Below are 20,994 nucleotides of genomic sequence, written 5' to 3'. Positions count from 1 at the left end.
ACGCACACCAGTCATTGTTAAAATATTGATTAATTATATATTCCAGTTCTATACTGTGTTGTTCTGAAGCTGTTACTTTCCAAGTGACCTAAAGAAAATCCTTTCCCATCTTGAGGCTTCCGTTCGCTCATCTATAAAATGAAAGCTTTCCTTAGAAATTCTGGAAGAACACTTTTCTCTCTGGAAGTTTGAGACTATGCTACCACAGCACCATGCTCATAATTTATGTAAGGGAAAAGAGCACACATTTTGGAGTCAGAGATATGTAAGATTCAATTCCAAGATTCAACATAATTGAACAAGTCTGTTTTCCTTTTTGTGTCCTAGATACCTTATCTGTAAAAGATGATTTAACATCTCTGTGTTGTAGCTTTTAAGGCTTTTGAGAGGGTAAAATTAGAGAACATATTTGGAAATGCGAGCACACTGTGTGTCACACTGTTATAGTAATTCAATATGTAGATTTTTTGTATGTAAAATACAGTAAATCATTATTCACGTCTATATGAGCTTGTAAAATGGTGGGCTAGAGGGAAGACCACAATTTGGGACCGTACAACACAGCTGGTGACAGTATAGGGCCTATCATTACATTTGTATAAGACCTACCCAGGTCCTAGTAGGGACAATGTGTACCAAAATGTCACACACTCTTTGTATATTTAGCTGCTGCATCACTGTCATAATTGTGTTCCAAGTAAGATGCCATCTTACCTGTTGTGAATGTTGAAGGAAACAATTCTTAGACACAAATATACATCTGGCTTATCATTCTCAGTGTCTCATGCGTTTATCCCTCATTCATAAAATGAATGCTTTCCAGGGACAGGGGTAACTACCATGCTTTCTTTGCATTATCTACAATTTATTTTTTTATTTTTTTATTTTTTCTTTAAATATTTCTTTGGGGGAGGGGACGCCACACTCCTCAATTAAGAGAAATATTTTTACAGAGGTCTTTTATTTTTTTCCACTTATGCCATGAATTCATAGGGAATGGGTTCCAGCAGCTCAGGCTCCTTTCCATTGGTTCTCACAGAGTGTGTTCTCTGGGTGGGGCAGGCTGGCGTTTCACTTGAACCCAGGTACCTTTCTCTTTGGCTTCCTTCTTTTTCTGATCATTTTCCTCCACCTGTTTCAGGAAGCTATCTCGGCTCTTAGAGTGCTTAATATGCTCAATGCGAACATTAATTCTCTTGGTAAGAATCTTGCCCTTGACTTGTTTGTTTACAACAATGCCATCCGCATGCTGAGTAACATTGTAGACCCTTCCCGTTTTGCTGTGGTGACATTTGTGGGGCATTCCTTTTTGAACAGTGCCCATTCCCTTGATGTCTACAATATCACCTTTCTTGTAGATTCGCATGTATGTGGCCAAAGGAACAACTCCATGTTTTCTAAAAGGCCTAGAGAACGTATAGCGGGTGCCTCTCCTCTTTCCCTTTGTGTTGGTCATTTTGACGAATTACTGGAAGATGGCGGTCCCGGCCGACTACAATTTATTTATAGTTCAGTTCTGTGAACACAGCAAGAGGAAAGATATGCTTAACTATTGATAATTATGATTCTAGTTTGTATAATGCTTTAGCTAACAGAACCTTTTATATCGATTTCATCTCATGAAGTGGGTTTTGTGATAATCCCTAAATCACAGATGAGTAAATTAAATATCATCAAGATGGAGTGATTTCATCGATGAAACTTAGCCAGCAAGCGCAGAAGTGTGATCTAATTCCCTGTCTCTTGATGAGACAGGTGGGATTGTAACGGTGGCACTAAATCTTCTATTTTGAGATTTGGACCTCTGGTATAATTCAATTTAACAGGTAATTTAACTTGGGACTTTTAGAAAGTTTGTTTCTCTTTGCCTTCTTTCCACCAAACTTTAATGACTGTTTACTACACATTTACTATGCAGACCAGTTTCAGTGTTTCTATTTACTTCCCCCCAGTGCTGGCCCTGTGACTTGGGAAAGGTTTTGCATCTGTATGGGATCTACTCCTGGCTCCAACTTAAATCTACATAACATATGCAAAGGTTGAGATAACCAGTTTGAAGGCACCTTCCCCCATCCAAACAAATCTGAACTCAATAGAAAATTCCACTACAGGCCAAAGCAATGTACATCCTGGTTGGAAAATATAAAACTTCAGATGAAACGAAGACTCTACACAGTAGTCTCCATCAGACTGCCCAGCCAACCCTCCTCTTACTTTAATAAATCTTCCTTGTGTATTTCTACGTGCTTCACGTGAGTGAGCAGCCACAACATCTCCTGTCTTTAAAGCCAGCCAGTAGCAATGGAGCTAATTTGCCTCTAGAATGCGGCAGTCCTATTATGCCCTCTTTCTAAACTCTGCTGTTGTTAGTTTCTAGCACAACACCTCTCACAGGTAACTATTCATAAATGTTGGTAGTATTTTGGGAGTCCCTATGTTAGCTATGCTATCTGCTAGATTGTCTGCAGCCACTCACTGAACATCCTCTTTAGCCAAGGGCTTCCCTGGAAGCACACTGTATGTGGGAGTCATTTGCTTGTATACACACCATGTGTCAGCAAATCAGGTTCTGTGCTTAGGCAAAAGACGCCTTCAACTTTCGCCAACAGCCCTGATATGTATAAGCATATGTGTAAGCGCTCTTATTCTAGAGCGACCAAGCAGCTTTAAAGCTAGAGAAAGTAGAAAGAGAAATAAAGAAATAAAATAACAGGCACACATAAAGGGGACAGAACTTAACAGTGAGAAAATGTGGGTTCCTTTCTGGACCTCCACACTAATGGACATGCAGTCTTAAGCACATCACCTAAAATCTCAGGCTTAGTTTTATCATTTTTAAGATGGAAATTGGATCAGTCAGAATTCTCCAGAGAAACAAAAGCAATAATATAGATAGACAGACACACACACACACACACGTGCGCGCGCGTGCACATGCACACAAACCTATACCCTAAGAGATTTATTTCAGGGAATAGGCTGGTGCAATTATTGGGGCTGGTAAGTCTGAAATCCATAGAGCAGGCCATTAGTCTGGAAACTCCTGGGCAGGAGCTGATGCTGCAATCTTGAGGCAGAATTTCTTCTTCAGGGAGTTCTCAGGTTTGCTCTCAAAGCCTTTCAACTGATTGGAAGAAGCCCAACAACATTATCAAGGTAATCTCTTTTACTTAAAGTCAAATGATTGTGCGTGATAAACAACCACATCTAAATGTACATTCACAGCAACACCTAAATACAAAGTCGGACAATTAAGTTCGCCAAATCATCCTAGAAAAAGTGCTACATACCTCATTGGTGAATATCACTATGGTCACCTTTGAAGTGCTCCCCTTGGGGAGCTATGCACTGATGCCAGCGCCTAGTCCACCCTTCAAAGCGATTTTGGAACTCGTTTTCTGGAATGGCCATCAGAGCCGTTGTCATACCCTTGATGTCCTGAATATCATCAAAATGTCTTCTTTTCAATATTTCATTTATCTTCAGACAAAGAAAGAAGTCATTGGGGGCCAGATCAGATGAATAGGGAAGGTATTCCAATACAGTGATTTGTTTACTGGCTAAAAACTCCCTCACAGACAGTGCCCTGTGAGCTGGTGCATTGTCGTGATGCAAGAGCCATGAATTGTTGACGAAAAGTTCAGGTCGTTTTCGTCTAACTTTTTCAGGCAGCGTTTCCAGCACTTCCAAATAGTAAACTTGGTTCACTATTTGTCCAGTTGGTATAAATTCATAATGAATAATCCCTGTGATATCAAAAAGAGTTTAGCAACATCATTGCAACAGGTTTGCGAACTTGATTGTCTGACCTCGTAAGTGAAAAACTAGGTACTATAACCTAGCTAAGCTGACACAAAACTATGACAGGGATGATGATGATGATGATGAAGGAGGAGGAACTAGCTGTCTTTCAAATTATGAAAATTAAATTCAAACACTGATTTTAAGTGTCTAGAACAACATCTAGCATATAGTGCAATTTCAATAAATATTACTCCAGTATGAACAGAAGCAAACATGGGGGTGAGGAGTTATTTATCTTGTGACTCTTTTTTATCCCACTTACCCCTCTGACTTCATTCAATTTTGGCATAACTTCAACTATATTTCCTCAGAGATCTAAAGCTTAACCGACTCAGGAGAAAGGTATGGCACCTGAGAGTGATGTTCAGGTAGAAATATTATGCTTGAAAGAGAGCTGTACTTCCTCTATGGAGATGACAATTCTCATTACTTCCAACCTACTGCCTAAATCCTAATACATTATTATATTTCCATTATGCTATTTTAGCTTTTACTTTTCTATAGGCTGTAGAAATTTATTCCTATTAAAAGAAGAAATCTTTCTAGATTTTTGAGGCTGAATGTGGCTAACCTCATAACTTCATCAAATAAGGGAAATTACATATGCAGACAGGACACATTTTATTGTTATATACTTCTCAATGCATACTTATACAGAATGTTGTGGTAAAATAGAAATAGCCTTGGCCCTGGGATCTGGAAGAGAACTTTAATTGTGGTTCTGCTGCTTACTAGCTATACGACCTTGAGCAGCTCAACTAACCGCTGAATCTCTGTTTCCTTACCCATTATATTATAAAACTACCTTTGTGCATTCTATAGGCATATGGACATATTTTTTAAAGGCATAATGCATGAAAAGCCATTTGAACACTGACTGGCTTATGGAAAATGCCTGATAAATGTTGACTGAATCAAAATATGAACACAACATGGATATTATATAAGAACTTCACCTAGATAAATGAAAATCTAAAAGAATGCAGAGTTAGTTTGTTCTGCAACAAACTAAATGCAGCATTTTCCATGTATACTTTTCCATCAATTTTTCATTGGCATTCACACCAGAATTCTGAAAGTCTATTTTGTGCAAAGGTCTCTTGTACAGATGATAACATTTTCCCAATTATGCCTTTTTTGTCATATGAAGGTTTTCACTTTTTCAGCAGAGCCAGTATGATAAGAGTAATAAGAGCTTGGGTTATAGGACATTGGATGAACACTAGCAAGACAACGGAGCAAGGAATAATCAAGATCAACTTGCCAGTGAAGGACCAGTCACTGGCAGTGAGAAGCAGGGTTGGAAACATAGGAGGTTAGATTTCAATTGCTAAGCAAGTTTCATTTCTTTTCAAAGGATTGGGATCTGGCTGCAAGTGCAAGACGATGCACATAAAAAAAAACGAAGAGTCAAGTTGCCAGTTATAGAAGAGTAAAAATATCCAAGAGAAGGAGCACAGCACCACAGTGTTGCTTCAATGCTATGCTGGCTACATTGTACCCCCATGCACCCTCAGTTTACATTCTTCTCCATGGGTCTTGATAAATATCTTGGTTCTGAACCTGAACAAAGAGAGTTTTATTTTTTTATTGAATAAAAAGTTGCAAATTTCTATTGGTAGAAAGAATGTTCATAGGCTTTAATACGCATTAATTGGGAAAGACGTGAACTGAGTTTCTGCTTGAGTTTATACCAGGGGTGTCCAAACTTTCTTCAACGTTTTTCACCAAGGGCCATATGCGGTAAAACACACAAACAGCCGGGCCACTCACTCAAGGTGAAGTACGTATTGCCTCACCTGGTTTATTTAAGTAAACTAAATATATTTTTGGAATTTGCTGCGGGCCAATTAAGAATGGATTGCGGGCCGCAGTTTGGACACCCCTGGTTTATACACATTAAGGGAAAGGAAAATGACATATTTTCAAGATTTTCATAATATCTACATTTTATATTGCTTGTTGAGGCTGTGATGGGTAAAGTGTTACCATGTCAACATTTATACTAATCCTTTCAGATTTTATTCTATTATTTTTCTATCAATTTTTGTTTACATTAGTATTTTTTTCCACTCCTTTGCTTTCATGTGGAATTTTTCCAGATAATCTTCTTGAGAAGAAAAGCTTGACAAATTTAGATATAAAAGGCAGTATCGAGAGTAGAGACCAGTGGGCAAAGACGTAATACACAATAATCCAGGTGCCATTATTCCTTATTGAAAACTGGATCCTTTCTGACAATGATGACATATTGGGACTTAATTCACATTCACTGAGCAGCCAAGCAGAGTGAATAATAATCAAACTGGCCCAAGATTTAATGAAGTAATAGACCAGAGATAAGCACAGGTTTACTTACAGGTATTTTTTCATCACTATTCATAGCACATCGTCCCAAGGAAACAGGTGATGAGATGTCAAATCTCCAGGCTCTTTCAGGGCAAAATAAAACCATCAGATGTTAGACATAGCCCAAAATGACATAATAATTGCTCTAATAATTGAGCTCCAATTAAGCTTCATGTATGCTCATTTACATAACCAGTGTGTAGTATTTGCAACAAAGATCATATCCTGTAAACACACACACACACACACACACACACACCCTAGATGCAATAATCTCAGTGATATATCCTTTAAATATAATTCTTGGACAGGACTCTTAAAGCAATTGATTTGTTGTCAGATGGCCTAGTATGAATCTTATCTTTGTGTTAGTCACTTTGCCTCTTTAAGTCTCAGTGTTCACAACTATGAAATGGTAATAATAATACTTCTTTATTTTTCCACCTAGGTTCAAATAGGAGAATGTATGGGAAAGATAATTTTAAGTGGCAAGTGCTGTACAAGTATATTACTACATTAGGAATTATTCATTACAGATCCATCTGTGAATTCTAAGCAATTCTATGGAGTATTAATAAAAACAAAATGTAGTAACGATCACTTTACCATCAATTTTATCCATATCCAAATTATAACTATAATATTGTTTTAAAAAATACACTGGAACTTAGGCATCTAAGTATAAGTTGCCCCTTCAAAGTGGTTATCTTTGGAATTTGTATTTAAATGGGCATTGAATTGAGCACTTAATATTTGTAATGCATTTTGCTAGGTATTTTATAAATATCACTTCAGTTAATCCTTACACAGTCCTGATGCACAGGTATAAATTAACTCTATTTTGCAAAGAAGAAATTGGAGATGAGAGAGATTTCCAAGGTCGTGTCATGACTTACTGTATAGCTGCTGTCATTCAAATTTTGGGGAATTGACTGCACAGGCAAAACCTAAGAAACAGTTGTTTACACTATGGCATGGGTCTCAAGATCTAAGAAAGTAAGTAGTCTCCCATGTTTGTAAAATAAGAAAGAAAATGGATTACCAAAATAAGAGGCTATGTTTTGAGTCAAAGTTAGAAAACAAATTGAATAACCAAGATTCAGCAAGATACTAAGATTGATGGCCTTGAAAGTCAAGCCAAAGAATTTTACCTTAGCTGAGTGGGTATTGTAAGTTACTGAATAAGGTAAATGTGTTGAAATCAGTAATTTAGGAAGACGAGGCTACGATTTCGAACAATTTGAAAATGTAAATGTAGGGCTGGCCCGGTGGCTCAGGCGGAGCTCCGTGCTCCTAACTCCGAAGGCTGCCGGTTCGATTCCCACATGGGCTAGTGGGCTCTCAACCACAAGGTTGCCGGTTCGACTCCCGCAAGGGATGGTGGGCTGCGCCCCCTGCAACTAGCAACAACAACTAGACCTGGAGCTGAGCTGTGCCCTCCACAACTAAGATTGAAAGGACAACAACTTGAAGCTGAATTGCATCCTCCACAACTAAGACTGAAAGGACAACAACTTGACTTGGAAAAAAATCCTGGAAGTACACACTGTTTCCCAATAAAGTCCTGTTCTCCTTCCTCAATAAAAAATAAAATCTTTAAAAAAAAAAAAATGTAAATGTAGGACTTGAGAATTGCTATAATGTTGTAAATGTACACACAAAATTTAAAGTTTTTGTAAAATATATTAACGCACAAAGTTCTTAACAGAGATATTTATTCTTACATTTTTGAGACATGTACCATTACTTAATGAGAACATTGACGTGTTTTGATGAATTGAACTTGTCAAATGCCTACCAACATTTAGGGCTATTTATTTATTTATTCATGAGCAGTTATGTATTTTCCATTTGGGGCCTCTTTTTGGTATATATTTTATGTTTTTATTTATAGTTGCATTTTCAGTTTTGTATTATCCTTCCTTTTTCGATGTGTACCAAAATACAAATAGCGAAAAATTAACCATATGAATGGTAAAATAATGTTTTGTCCTTAGGGAAAATTTATGGAGTTTTCTTTGCATTGGATATACCAGATAAATTAGGAGAAGGGAAAATATGTGCTCGATAAGTAAAGGAAATATTTATGAGTGTGTGTGTGTGTGTTGTGTGTGTGAAGAGAGACAGAGACAGAGAAAGACAGAGAGATTGATTTCATTTAAAAATCCAAGACTCTACAGTTTCTCTCTTAAAATATGAAAAGTCGAGTTGAACTAATAGTGCAATGGCAAACTTTACATTAACATCGATAATTTAGTATAGAGTATATCAAGGATTGAAAATATCCATAAAATGGTACTTGAAGTTACCTGATTTATTTGAATTGAGTTTTGTTTTCACAGGCCTTCGTGTTTTTCACTTTTATGTTTGTATCATTTCTCATGTTTTAAATATTAGATAATTACTGTTAAAAATGTGTTTCGTATCCAGTGACAAATGTTTATGTGCATATTCTTTATAAATAATTTGAGGTATTCATCTTACAAAATCAATTATAAAATGAGTGCTTTGACTGGAAATCTAAAAGAACTGGGGACCCAGAACTCCTCATTCAATACTCCATAGAAGTTACTAAAAGTATACATACATTGTTAGGCCATGCCTACCTCAGAAATATAAAAGGAAAGGTTCTTATATCTTGGAAGACAGAAGCAAATGGCTCTAAATGGTGTAGGAATAAAGCCATTTTAATTGAAATCAAGATGCTTGTATAAGTAGGGAGAAAATGCTGAAGGAACTACATTAATGAATGACCAGTTTACTTCTGTGTGTATGAGGGCGGGTGCTGGGTGAGGTATGAAGGGTAAAGGAAAAAGTAAGAAAAAAAAATAAAAAGGTGTCCATGGCAAAAACAGCATGTATATAACCCCAGTTATATTAATAGTTGGTGCTGCCTGTGCCTATGTGTGTATTTGCACTTGTGAGTAAGACTGAAGAGATACATATGATGCTGGTCCACCAAATGTTAGTATCTTGTTATATAGACGGATTTTAGATTTTTGTTCTCTTCCTTATAATCGATATATTTTATTTTTTTACAGTGGGCATAATATTATTAATTTAATCATGACAAAAATAAAAATCTGAGTGGACAGATGAGAAGAAAGTAGAGAGAACAGAGTAATGGAAAAATCAGAGCAATCTCTCTCTCTCTCTCTCTCTCTCTCTCTCTCTCCTTCTCTCCAAAAACTAAGCAATTGGTGTTTTTCACAATAAACCACTAGAAATTTGGAGTCAACAACCATTAGCAAAAGGTGTAGATCATGCAGCAATTATCAGGGTAAGTAATTAACAAGACACGGAAAAAGTGGGTAGGTCTGGCCCCAGACTGTCATTCATTTATTCTGAGTGGTAGTGGTACTTTCCTCCAGGATAGTGTCTAGTAAAACCAAATTAAGGACTAAATTGGGAATAGTTTTGATTGTAAGTACTAGTGCTAGAGAGAAGCAGAAACCAGTCCTCTGTAATTCCAATCCCTTCAAGTATAGGGCTGAGGAAAGAGAGAGAAAAAAGAAGTCTGATTCTACGGTGACCAACTATCTTAGTTTGCCCAGTGATAAAATTGGGAAAATCCCAGGTAAATCAAGATGCATTGATTTTTGTGCTCCATTTATTCCAGAGTGATATTTCCCTGTTTAAAAACCTTCCAAATGTGTCTCTTTTTCTACATGATAAAGACCAAGCTCCTTATCCGTTATAATTATGTCTATTTTGGTGATAACAAATGGGAACGTGCATAGGAGAAATGTCATTCGTCCAGCAGATTAATGGAGCAGATGAGTGTGTAATGGTGATAGCAGGATTTTCCATATACCAAAAATTCCTTATGTTCTGAAAAATGCTTATTAAAAGACACTAGCTATCTTACAGTTAACCAACTTGTCAACACTATCTTCTACATTTGGAAAAACAGTCTATTGTCTTTTTTCCCTTTAGTGCACACTTAAAATGTAATGAACTTCAATGAAAAAGATTTGGCTTTTTAAGCTTTATTACTGCAATAGTAAAATATATACCAAAAACCATTATCAGAATCACAATTGCTACTGCAGTGAATTCTGTTGTTTTTGCTTCTGTGTCATTCACTTCCGATTCAAAGTTCCAGGCTTCAGCATCCTCTTACTAAGCTTAGGTCATGTGCTGTAAGGGATAAGAGATAGTATCTGAGCTTATAAACTTCTCACCTGGGACTAATTTTCCAAAACCTCAGAAAGAAGTTTTAAATGATAGGAAACCAAAATAAAACAAGGACCATCAATTCATGCCTTGCCTCTTTTGATAATCACCTCAACCATAATAGATAGGTACTATGCTTATCTCCATTTTCAGATGAAGTAGCTGAGGTTTTGAAGGGTTTAGTAATTGCACTAAATATGCAGCTATTATGTGCCTGTCTCTGTATTTGAACTTGGGTAATGTTACTCCAGAAAGCAGTCACTGAATATCTTTACAGCAAAACAGTAGCAATATCTTCATATGTGTGAAGCTTTGAATATTTTTCCTTGATATTCTGATTTACTATCTTTATTTATTGGAATCAGTGTTTATTCTCAAGACAACTTACTTCATTTGTGTATAAAGGGAGTATTTGGCATTTCTAGAAATCAAAGTGAAAGTTAAAATAAGTAAAACAAAATTTCCTTGGGAGCTCAGTAGTCGATTCCTGGAGATGTGCACAACATCAAAATTCAATCATTGGAATAAAAAAACCCTGAAATTTTGCCCAGCATTTTGAGTGAAATCAATGTTTTCTTGGCTTATTGAATAATATGTGATAAGAAAAGTGATAGTACAGTGAAAGAACAGCTGTCAGTTTGGAAGAGACAACCACACATAATGTCAACGGCTATCTTAATTAAAGAGAGAGTCTTGAGTTTCATCAGTGTTGAGGAGACAATTGGGACCTATTTATCCAAGATTATAAAAATTGAGCACTAGAAAATCAGAATTGATTTGAATAAAATGTATGATCTAGCCTATGATAGCACAGCTAATGTGAGTGGAAAACATAACTGAATTATAACTAAGTTTAAAGAGAAAAACCAAAGGTATTATAAATACATTGTTGTACACATTCTATTTGGTTTTAACTGGGATACGATTTTTGTGAGAAAGAACTCTGAGTCTCTCTCTATTCTGTCATTTAATTGTATGGTGCTGTATAAGCATCCGTGACAATATTAGCAATATTTCAAACAGATCTAAGTAGAGCAAAGTTGTAACACCAGGAGGCTGTATAATTTGTTAATTATAACGAAGTTTAATTAACCTGACGAAGTTTACATTATTGTGTATTATTTTCTGTAATGAAGGAGTTCCTGAGATTACCGAACTTTTGGATCTTGAATCAACATCTACTTTCAGTGTGCAGGTAACCTGTTAATTGAGTGGCTTCCTGACACTGGTTCCCAAATTTGAAATTCTAGTTTTGCTGTGTTTTTTTTAAAAAAATCTTATGTTATATGTTACAGGAATTCTTTATACAGAACCTCACAGAGGAATTGTAGATGGTTTCTTTGCCTCTAAAAATAGAACCAATACTTTATTTTTTATCATCTGAAGAACAGGATACATATTTCAAAACCCTCTGTGATAGTGGAGGGGTGGATTATGTCAATTATTATTCTCTAAATCAGCACCATTAAATGGAACTTTTTTCAATGATGGAAATTTTCCGTATCTGCACAGTCCAATACATTAACCACTAGCTGCAAATGGCTAAGTATTTCAAATGTTGCTAGTGTGATTGAGGGATTGAATATTTAATGCTATTTAATTTGAAGTAATTTGAATATAAATTTAAATAGCCATATGTGGCTAATGACTGTATTGATCCATGGTGCTCTCAGATTTTAAAATAGGAAAACCTTGTTTGCAGAGGTCAAGAAACCTTCCCCTTTCATCAAAAATAAGTCATGGCAATTAAGATGTGCATTTTATCCTATTGAGACAGCTGAATGGTATTCAATTATTCTTTAATATAAAAGATTGAATACCATATTACTAAATTTATATTTATGCTTCTAAAAGAATATCTTCTAGAATGACAGAGCCTCTAAATATTCCTTTTTTTCTCACTGCAGTATCCTCAATATTGAACACAAAGCTTATTAGACACAGAGTAGGCACTAGATAAATATTCATTTAATAAATGAATGATGAAACAAAAGTAAATGAATGTCAGAAGCAGTATTTAAATGGGAAAAAAAAGTTAAATCAGTGGCCAGAAAATGTCCAATGATAGTATAGACTTAAATGTAAATGTTATTCTAGAACTTTGATTTTACTGGCACTATCTAAAATTCAACCCCGTTCATGAACGTTTCAACTAAATCAATTTTGACTGTTTGTTTATTCTTCAATAATATTCACCTCATCTCATAGCTATTGCATATTGTTTTGATAAGTGTTTGATGCCCATTTTCATTCAACAAATATTTGTTGGACATATACTATCTTCAGGCACTGTTACAGAGGCCTTGTGTTGGGTAAGACTGGGGGCTCTGGAGTCGGATACCTTGGTTGGAAAGTTGGAATCCTGCCTTGTGGCATATTGTGTAACCTTGGCAAGTTACTTACCCTTGTCATACCTCAGTTTCTGTTTTCTGAAAAACGGAATAATTATAGGACATACTCGTAGGGTTATTTTGAGGATTAAGTGATCTAATGCATGTAGAGAATTTAAAATAGTCCCTTGTATATAGTAGGCACATAATAGATATTAGTTATTAGGTGCTGGGGATTCAAGCAATAAACAAAACAAATAGAGTCTATGTTTCTATGGAGCTTAATTTGACCCTCAGTATAACAGGTAAACTGGTCCTTGACATTTATCAACTGTGTCCAATGGACTCTTTTTATTTGATTTTTTTTCCATTTAAAGGCATTTTATAAATAATTTACAGAAATAAGAACAAAGGGATAGTGAAAAACAAGTCCATTAGAAACTTTAATAAGAAATTAAACATAGTAAATCTCTTTGTACCAAATAATTTTGGCACACAAACATCTTGAAAGATGAAAAAATAGTGTCCAATATCCTTTTAACAAAATGTTATAGGTCAGGTATTTGTATAAAAATACTGAGTGATGTAGTTTTTTCTGTTGAAAGACTGGAATGTAATGTCATATTTCTTTCTCTGTCTTTAGAAACATACTGTTCATTTATGAATTACTGATTCTGAGAAAATTCAATTTGAATAATGCCATATGATTCATGTAATGTGAGATTTCTTCTCTAATATAATCAGCTTCATCATCATCATTAGAGTATAGAGTGCTATCTATTTCTTTGTGTTCATCTTCTCATTTATCTACTAACTGAGTTGTTGTCCTCTGTCAACTTTCTTCTCTTTGCTTTTATAGCTGAAACAAATCTAAATTCCTGGTTGTGATCAATGAATGGTAAAACAGAATACAAAGATATTACATCTGATCTTCTTGTGTAATTTATTGAAAGATCATTCAGTATTTTGGGCAATGCATTAAACAAGCTGAGGATTGACGATTTATTTCACTATCACATCATTTTCTTGGCCATTCCATCATTATTGTACTTTCATATTATTTTAGTCTTTTTAAACATAGCTTGGAATTATTCATAAATAATTATGAGTAATGATGAAATAATTTGTAGAATGATAAAAAGTAAAACTCTTTCAAGATACTGAAAAAATAAGTTAACTAAGATCCCATAATGCTGTCTTAAATATATTAAAGTGTTCAATGGATCTGCAAGGTAATTGCAAGATAGAATGAGTTTTATTTAAAAAAGTGAAGTTTCTCTTTATCCTTTGGGCGACCTCTAAGAATGAATGGAAGTCATGAAATAGTAATCCTCACAAATAGTTAAGACTGCTCAAAAGTGAACCTCAAAAATAAAAATCAGGTCCAATGGACCATAATAATATACTAATGGGTAAGATCCAGAGAGGGAGGCAGATATTAAACAAATAAGTAACTTAGGTGGTAAAAACAGTGATAAATGCAAGAAAGGAAATTTTAATTACTGTGGCAGAGTTAAAACAAGTTTCTTAATTTAAATTGATGGGTCAAAGGACATTACCCTGAAGAAGTGAGATTGAACTTATGATCAGGAGGATGAGTAAGAATTAACCTGGTGCAATGTAGAAATAGTAGACTACCAGCCTGTGTACAGGCAACAGAGAATTTGGCACACTTGAGGAACTGAAATAAAGATTGTGTGGCTGTGAGCAGGGAGAGTGTTCCAGTGACATGAGATGAAGCCGGAGAGGCAGGCAGCAAAAGGAGGCTCTGTACGTCATAATAAAGAGTGATTTTTACCCTACGTGCAGTGAGAAACCACTGAAGGGCACTAAGCACGGAGATGATATAATCACATTTGCTTTTAAAACTTACTAAGGTAGTATATGCTCATTAAAAAAATAGATGATGCAGAAATATAGGAGAACAAATAATAAAAGAGTCTTCTTGAGTCTAATACCAAAAATTTGCTGTGTTTTCCTAGGCTCTTTTACTTGATATGCATATATATCTGCAGATAAGCACATTCCTTATATGAGATCTGACAATTAAGTTTGCGAACTCATCCTAGAAAAAGTGCTACATCCCTCATTGCTGAATATCACTACGGTCACCTTCTAAGTACTCCCCTTGGGAAGCTATGTGCCAATACCAGTGCCTAGTCCACCCTTCAAAACAATTTTGGAATTCTTTTTCTGGAATGGCCATCAGAGCTGTCTCTGTATTACTCTTGATGTCCTGAGTGTCATCAAAACGTCTTCTTTTCAATATTGCCTTTCTCTTCGGGTAAAGAAAGAAGTCATTGGGGGCCAGATCAGGTGAGTAGGGAGGGTGTTCCAATACAGTAATTTGTTTACTGGCTAAAAACTCCCTCACAGACAGTGCCGTGTGAGCTGGTGCATTGTCGTGATGCAAGAGCCATGAATTGTTAGTGAAAAGTTCAGGTCATGTATGTCTAACTTTTTCACGCAGCCTTTTCAGCACTTCCAAATAGTAAACTTGGTTCACTATTTGTCCAGTTGGTACAAATTCATAATGAATAATCCCTCTGATACTAAAAATGTTAGCAACATTGTTTTGACTATTGATTTGAACTGATGAAACTTTTTTGGTTGTGGACAATTGGCTGACTTCCATTGTGCATTTTGATGCTTTGTTTCAGGGTCGTATCTGTACACCATGTTTCGTCACCAGTGATAACACGGCCCCAAACATGGTCTTGCCTCTCCAAAAGGTCTTGGCAAACTTCACCTCTCCTTTGCCTTTGTTCATCCGTGAGCTCCTTTGGGACCATTTTTGCACACAGCTTTCTCACGCCAAGATTTTCAGGTAAGATTTTCCTAACTGTTTCTCTATCGATGTTTATTTGGTCTGCTATGCTTCTCACAGTCAGCTGACGATTTTGACACACAATACGATGAATTTTTGCAATGTTTTTGTCAGTTCTGCACGTTACTGGCCGCCCTCAACTCTCTTCATCAGTGACACATTCTCTCCCCTCAGAGAAACGTTTAATCCATTTGTACACTGCCGTTTTCTTCATGGCATTATCCCCATATACTTGAGCTAACATGTCCCTGATTTCACTGCCACTCTTGCCAAGTTTAATGAGAAACGTAATGTTTGTTCATTGCTGTAATTCAAGCTCAGACATTCTCACAATAGCACAGAAAAACATGTAACAATAATGAACGCCGCTCAGCAAGACACCGCCACACGTTGACATGAACACAGCTGTGAGACACTGATATACCAAGGTTATGAAAACTTACCGAGCTGTTTGTACAGTGCTGCCAATGTAAGCGCGCGATGGCAAGTTTGTGAACTTCATTGTCAGAACTTGTATTAACTGTTATTATGCTAGTAATAATCCTCTGAACCTCTCATTCAACATTACATTTTATACGTTTCAATGCTAGTATCCATATTGACCTACCTTATTCAGCCAATGGCTGCCTAGCATTTTATTGTAAGAATATAACAGGTATTGCCAAACTTTTTCTGAAAAGAGCCAGTTAGTAAACATTTTAGGCTTTGATGTCCAAGAAACCACATATTCTGCTATTGTAGTATGAAAGCAGCCATATACAACAGATAAACAAAAGACTGGCTGTATGCACAAATTGTAATAACAGATTGTGAGCAGGATTAGACCTGACCTACGGATTATACTTTGCCAACTCCTGGAATGTAATATGATTTATTGATGTGGGTGCCATTCATTTTTAGAAACCTATATTTCTTAAAATTAAATACCTATACATGTTTTTAAAAATTTAAATTGTACAAAATGCTCTAAAATTCAAAGGAATAATTTTTTTTCCCACCTTCATTCCTTAGTCGCATTCAACAAATGTAAGCATTTTTTGTCAGTTTCTATCTTTTAGTTCTTTGGGTGGTTATCATTATAACTTAAAATAATATTCTTATACTGGTATTTCTTGATTTAGGGACATGCTGATTACGTAATGCTAAAAAAGTAAAAAACGTGTTGAATTTCTAATGTTCAAAAGAAAAAGATTTTAGTGTATTGTTACTTCGTACCTTCTCTTTTCATTGTCCTTCTCTCCCAACATTATTATAGTAGTGTTTTATTTCTATTGAGGTTTGTAATTTCTAGTTTATTCAGTGACTATATGAAGTCTTTTGTGCTTTGTTTCTAGGATAATTGTTTAAAAATTAGAATAATTAAAAAACCATTAACATTATTATGATTATATAAGTATATTTACCACAGAACCAAGTAATGAAAGAACCCATACAGACAGATCTTTATGCCACTGAGATTCAAATGTGAGAAGGAGACTGTCTCAAGAATTAAGATTATTATGCTAAGCAAAATAAGTCAGCCAAAAAAAGTCAAGAACCATATGATTTCACTGATATATGGTATATAAAACTGAAAACAACAAAGGAACAAGACAGACAAACAAGCAAAAGCTCATAGACACAGACAATAGCTTGGATACCAGAGGATAAGGGGGGAGGAAGGATGGTAGAAGAGGATAAAGGGGGACAAATATATAGTGATGGAAAGAGAACTGACTCTGCGTGGTGAACACACAATGCAATATATAGATGATGTACTATAGAAATGTACACTTGAGACCTATATAATTTTAGTGACCAATGTCACCCCAATGCATTTAATAAATAATAATTTGAAATAAAACTATTAATAATTTGAAATAATAATAAATGGAAGTTAAAAAAAGAAAGAACTCAGGTCCCATGGGTTCTCTTTTAATTTCTCTTTGCTTCTTCCCCATCATACTTAGCTGGCAATATTTCAGATCTCTTTTCTTGTATGTCTTTTACATCATTTTGGATTAATGCCTGAAGTAACACACCTATGTTCTCATATACACAGAGTATATAAATGATAAAATGCATTAATAGTGCATTTAGTTTTGGTCAAACACTTAACTGAAATATTTACCCTGATTTTAGAAACCAAAGTTTAAAATAATATACTTTTTGAATTTCAAAGACATGATTTCATTACCTTCAAGTATTTGTTGCCATAGCTGAGAAGTCTGAGATCAGTTTGATGTTCATTCTTTTGTAGGTAATCTATGGATACTTTTTTCTTTAACTTTGGGCGTGTATTTTATCCTCAGCATTTTGGAAGTTTTCAGAATGTTTTTAGATGTTGGTCCTGCTTTTTATAAAATCATTATTATTCATTTGGATCTAGGTAAATACATGTTAGGGTTTATCAATTTGAAAATTTGTGTCTTTACTCATTCTGTGAATTTTAATTTTAAAATGGACAGAAAAGTCCATAAAAACATAAGTATACAGTTTAATGAATTGTTATTTAAAAAAAAACCCACTCATTTAACTACTACTCAGTTTAAAAAGTACAACATTGCCAGACATGCAGGAGTACCCCATATGCTCCTTCGTAATCACAATTCCCCTCCCACTCCAGTAAAATAAATCAGTATTCTGCATTTTTATCACAATTTTAAAAATGTTTTCCCTGCCCAAGTATGTATGAAAACTACAGAATAATTTTTTCCTGTTTTTCGGTACTTTACATAGATGGAGTCTTAAGTATGTATGTTGTATCTGAATTCCATTGTTGCGTCTGCTCGCTGGTGGGCTATGAAAGAATTCACAAGTCATAGAAATATAGAAGGAAGATTTATTAAAGTAAGAGAAGGGTCGGCTGGGCAGAGTCTGCTGGAAACTACTGCATCAAGTCTTTGTTTGGTCTCAAGTTTTAAATTTTCTAACCAAGATATAAATCGCTTCAGCCTGTAGTGGAATTTTCTATTGAGTTCAGCTGTGTGTTGGCGTGGCTGGAGATGCAGTTAAGCCTATTATCACAATTTTTGCTTATGTTATGTCGCTTTAAGTTGGAGACAGGAGTTGGTCCCATACAGATGCAAAACCTCCCCCAGTCACAGGGCCTGCGCTGGGCCAAAGTAAATAGAAACATTGAGTCTGGTCTGCATAATAAATGTACAGCAAGCAGAGGCAAAGCAAGCTTTCAAAAAGTCCCAAGCTAAATTACACTTATTAATTCGAATTATACTAGAGATTCAAATCTCAAAATAGAAGAATTAGTATCACCATTACAATCCCCGTCTTCACATCCATTGCATAATATTATGTTCATGAAATTTCGCCTTTTAATTCCTAGATAGTCCTCCATTATGAATGTACCACAATTTACCGATTGATACTATTATTGATGGACATTAGGGTGTTTCCAGTTTGGGTCTGTCAACTGGCCAAAATAACTGTCCAGAAAATCCACCAAAAGAGTGGTTTATTGGAGAAAAGAAAAAGAAACAAGACCACCCCAGCAGTGTGTGAATACACACCACCTCCGGCCAGGGCTCCAAACGGCCCCCCACATGCCATAAGGAGTGAGTTCCCTTTTAGAGGCCTCTCTCTATATATATGAATCCCTCCCCCGGAAGTCACCACAGAGTTTAACAGGAAGTCAGGACTAGAAAGTTAACGAGGGGTCCAGCTCTGCCCATAGTCCTCCCAGCTCTATGGTTAATCATCTTAAGATGCTAGTTCCATATCATCAGGACCCTAATGAGCGATGTTGTTATAAATACTGTCTTACATATCTTTTGGTGAAAATTTGTTCGCGTGTCTGTTGAGTGTGACTTTGCTAGATCATAGAATATGCATACGTTCAACTTCAGAAGGTCAAGTCAAAATGTTTCTCAATGTTTACACTCCCACTGGAAATATATGAGCACTACTGATGCTTTGCATCCTTGTCAGCACTTTTTATTTTCTGTTTTCTTTCTTCTTTTGGTAAAGTTTGGCTTTTCTGGTGGATGTATAGCATACTGTGAGGGAGACAGCTCCGCTGGACTTGGTGGGATCAGTCTGTTGTGTAAAGGCATGGGAAAAGTTTCACAAGTTTGCAAAGAAAAGAAGGTGTTTCTTTTGGATGTGCAGATGAGGAATGGCATCCTGGAGAAAGCCATTTAAGTGGGAACTGGAAGAAGAAGATAGTGATCATCATGAGTATGCAGTCAATTATAGCTTTAATATAGTGTGGAATGCTTCGAAAGAATTATTCATTGCATCACCACTATGAGAAGTACTGCTCCTTTTCTCTGTCATAGATGAGAAAAGTGAGACTCAGAGAAGGTAAGTGACTCTCCCAAAGGCACAAGGCTAGGAAGTGACAGAGCCAGTGTCTTAACGGAGGTGCTTCTATCTCCAGAGCTTTTTCTCTCTAGGGGAAGTGTATGAGTCGGACAATTAAGTTCACCAACTTGTTGCAACGATGTTGCTAACCTTGTTTGGTATCAGAGGGATTATTCATTATGAATTTGTACCAACTGGACAAACAGTGAACTAAGTTTACTATTTGGAAGTGCTGAAAAGGCTGCGTGAAAATGTTAGATGAAAAAGGTCTGAACTTTTTGCCAACAGTTCATGGCTCTTGCATCACGACAATGCACCAGCTCACACAGCACTGTCTGTGAGGGAGTTTGTAGCCAGAAAACAAATAACTGTATCGGAACGTCCTCCATACTCACCTGATCTGGCCCCCAATGACTTCTTTCTTTACCGAAGATGAAGGAAATATTGAAAGGAAGACATTTTGATGATATTCAGGACATCAAGGGTCATACGACGACAGCTCTGATGGCCATTCCAGAAAAAGAGTTTCAAAATTGCTTTGAAGGGTGGACTAGGCGCTGGAGTCAGTGCATAGCTTCCCAAGGCGAGTACTTCGAAGGTGACCGTAGTGATATTCAGCAATGATGTATGTAGCACTTTTTCTAGGATGAGTTTGCGAACTTAATTGTCTGACCTCATAAGTCACTTTACTGAAGGTTGACTGTATGTGATAATTTATAGTTAATCATTGTGGCTGATTTTACAACATCCCTACAAGGATTTAATTGATAACTCCATTTTAAAACTAAGCAAATTGAGACTCACACACTTTAATTAATTTAGTTTTTTCACTGTCCTGTACTTTCACACAGGTGAGTAAAAATACCTAAGCAAGGCAAGGAAAGATGGCAGCACCTTCAATGTATTTATTGGGATTTTTGTCTTTGAGTATAAGTTGTATGATTGGTCGATGTAGAATATAAGGTAAAAAGTATCGGTTTAGACTATGATGGATGTAGCCCTGACTACAAATTGGGATGTTTTAAGCATGCAGTAGTTAGTTGGAAACCATCGACTTTTGAGGAGAACAGATATGATAACAACACTTTATAAAGTTAAATTTGTTGGTGATATGTATCATCAGTGAGGGTGTCAAGATTGGAGTTTGGAAAATTGAAAAGGCAGCTAGCGCATAAACTCCATATATAAGATTAAAGGGGAGATGGTGGG

At 36.0% G+C, this 20,994-nt stretch overlaps 1 protein-coding gene across 1 annotated transcript; it reads right to left on the bottom strand.

The window, feature by feature from the left end:
- Window positions 1–1,033: 1,033 nt before the first annotated feature.
- Window positions 1,034–1,486, bottom strand: LOC117029062 (60S ribosomal protein L21-like). Its single transcript, XM_033118046.1, has one exon. It carries the CDS (start codon window positions 1,454–1,456, stop codon window positions 1,034–1,036), a length of 423 nt encoding a protein of 140 aa, XP_032973937.1. The 5' UTR covers window positions 1,457–1,486.
- Between the last annotated feature and the right edge of the window lie 19,508 nt (window positions 1,487–20,994).

Source organism: Rhinolophus ferrumequinum, chromosome X, assembly GCF_004115265.2.
Source record: "Rhinolophus ferrumequinum isolate MPI-CBG mRhiFer1 chromosome X, mRhiFer1_v1.p, whole genome shotgun sequence".
Lineage (NCBI taxonomy): Eukaryota > Metazoa > Chordata > Mammalia > Chiroptera > Rhinolophidae > Rhinolophus > Rhinolophus ferrumequinum.
This window is presented reverse-complemented; position numbering and strand designations above follow the sequence as displayed.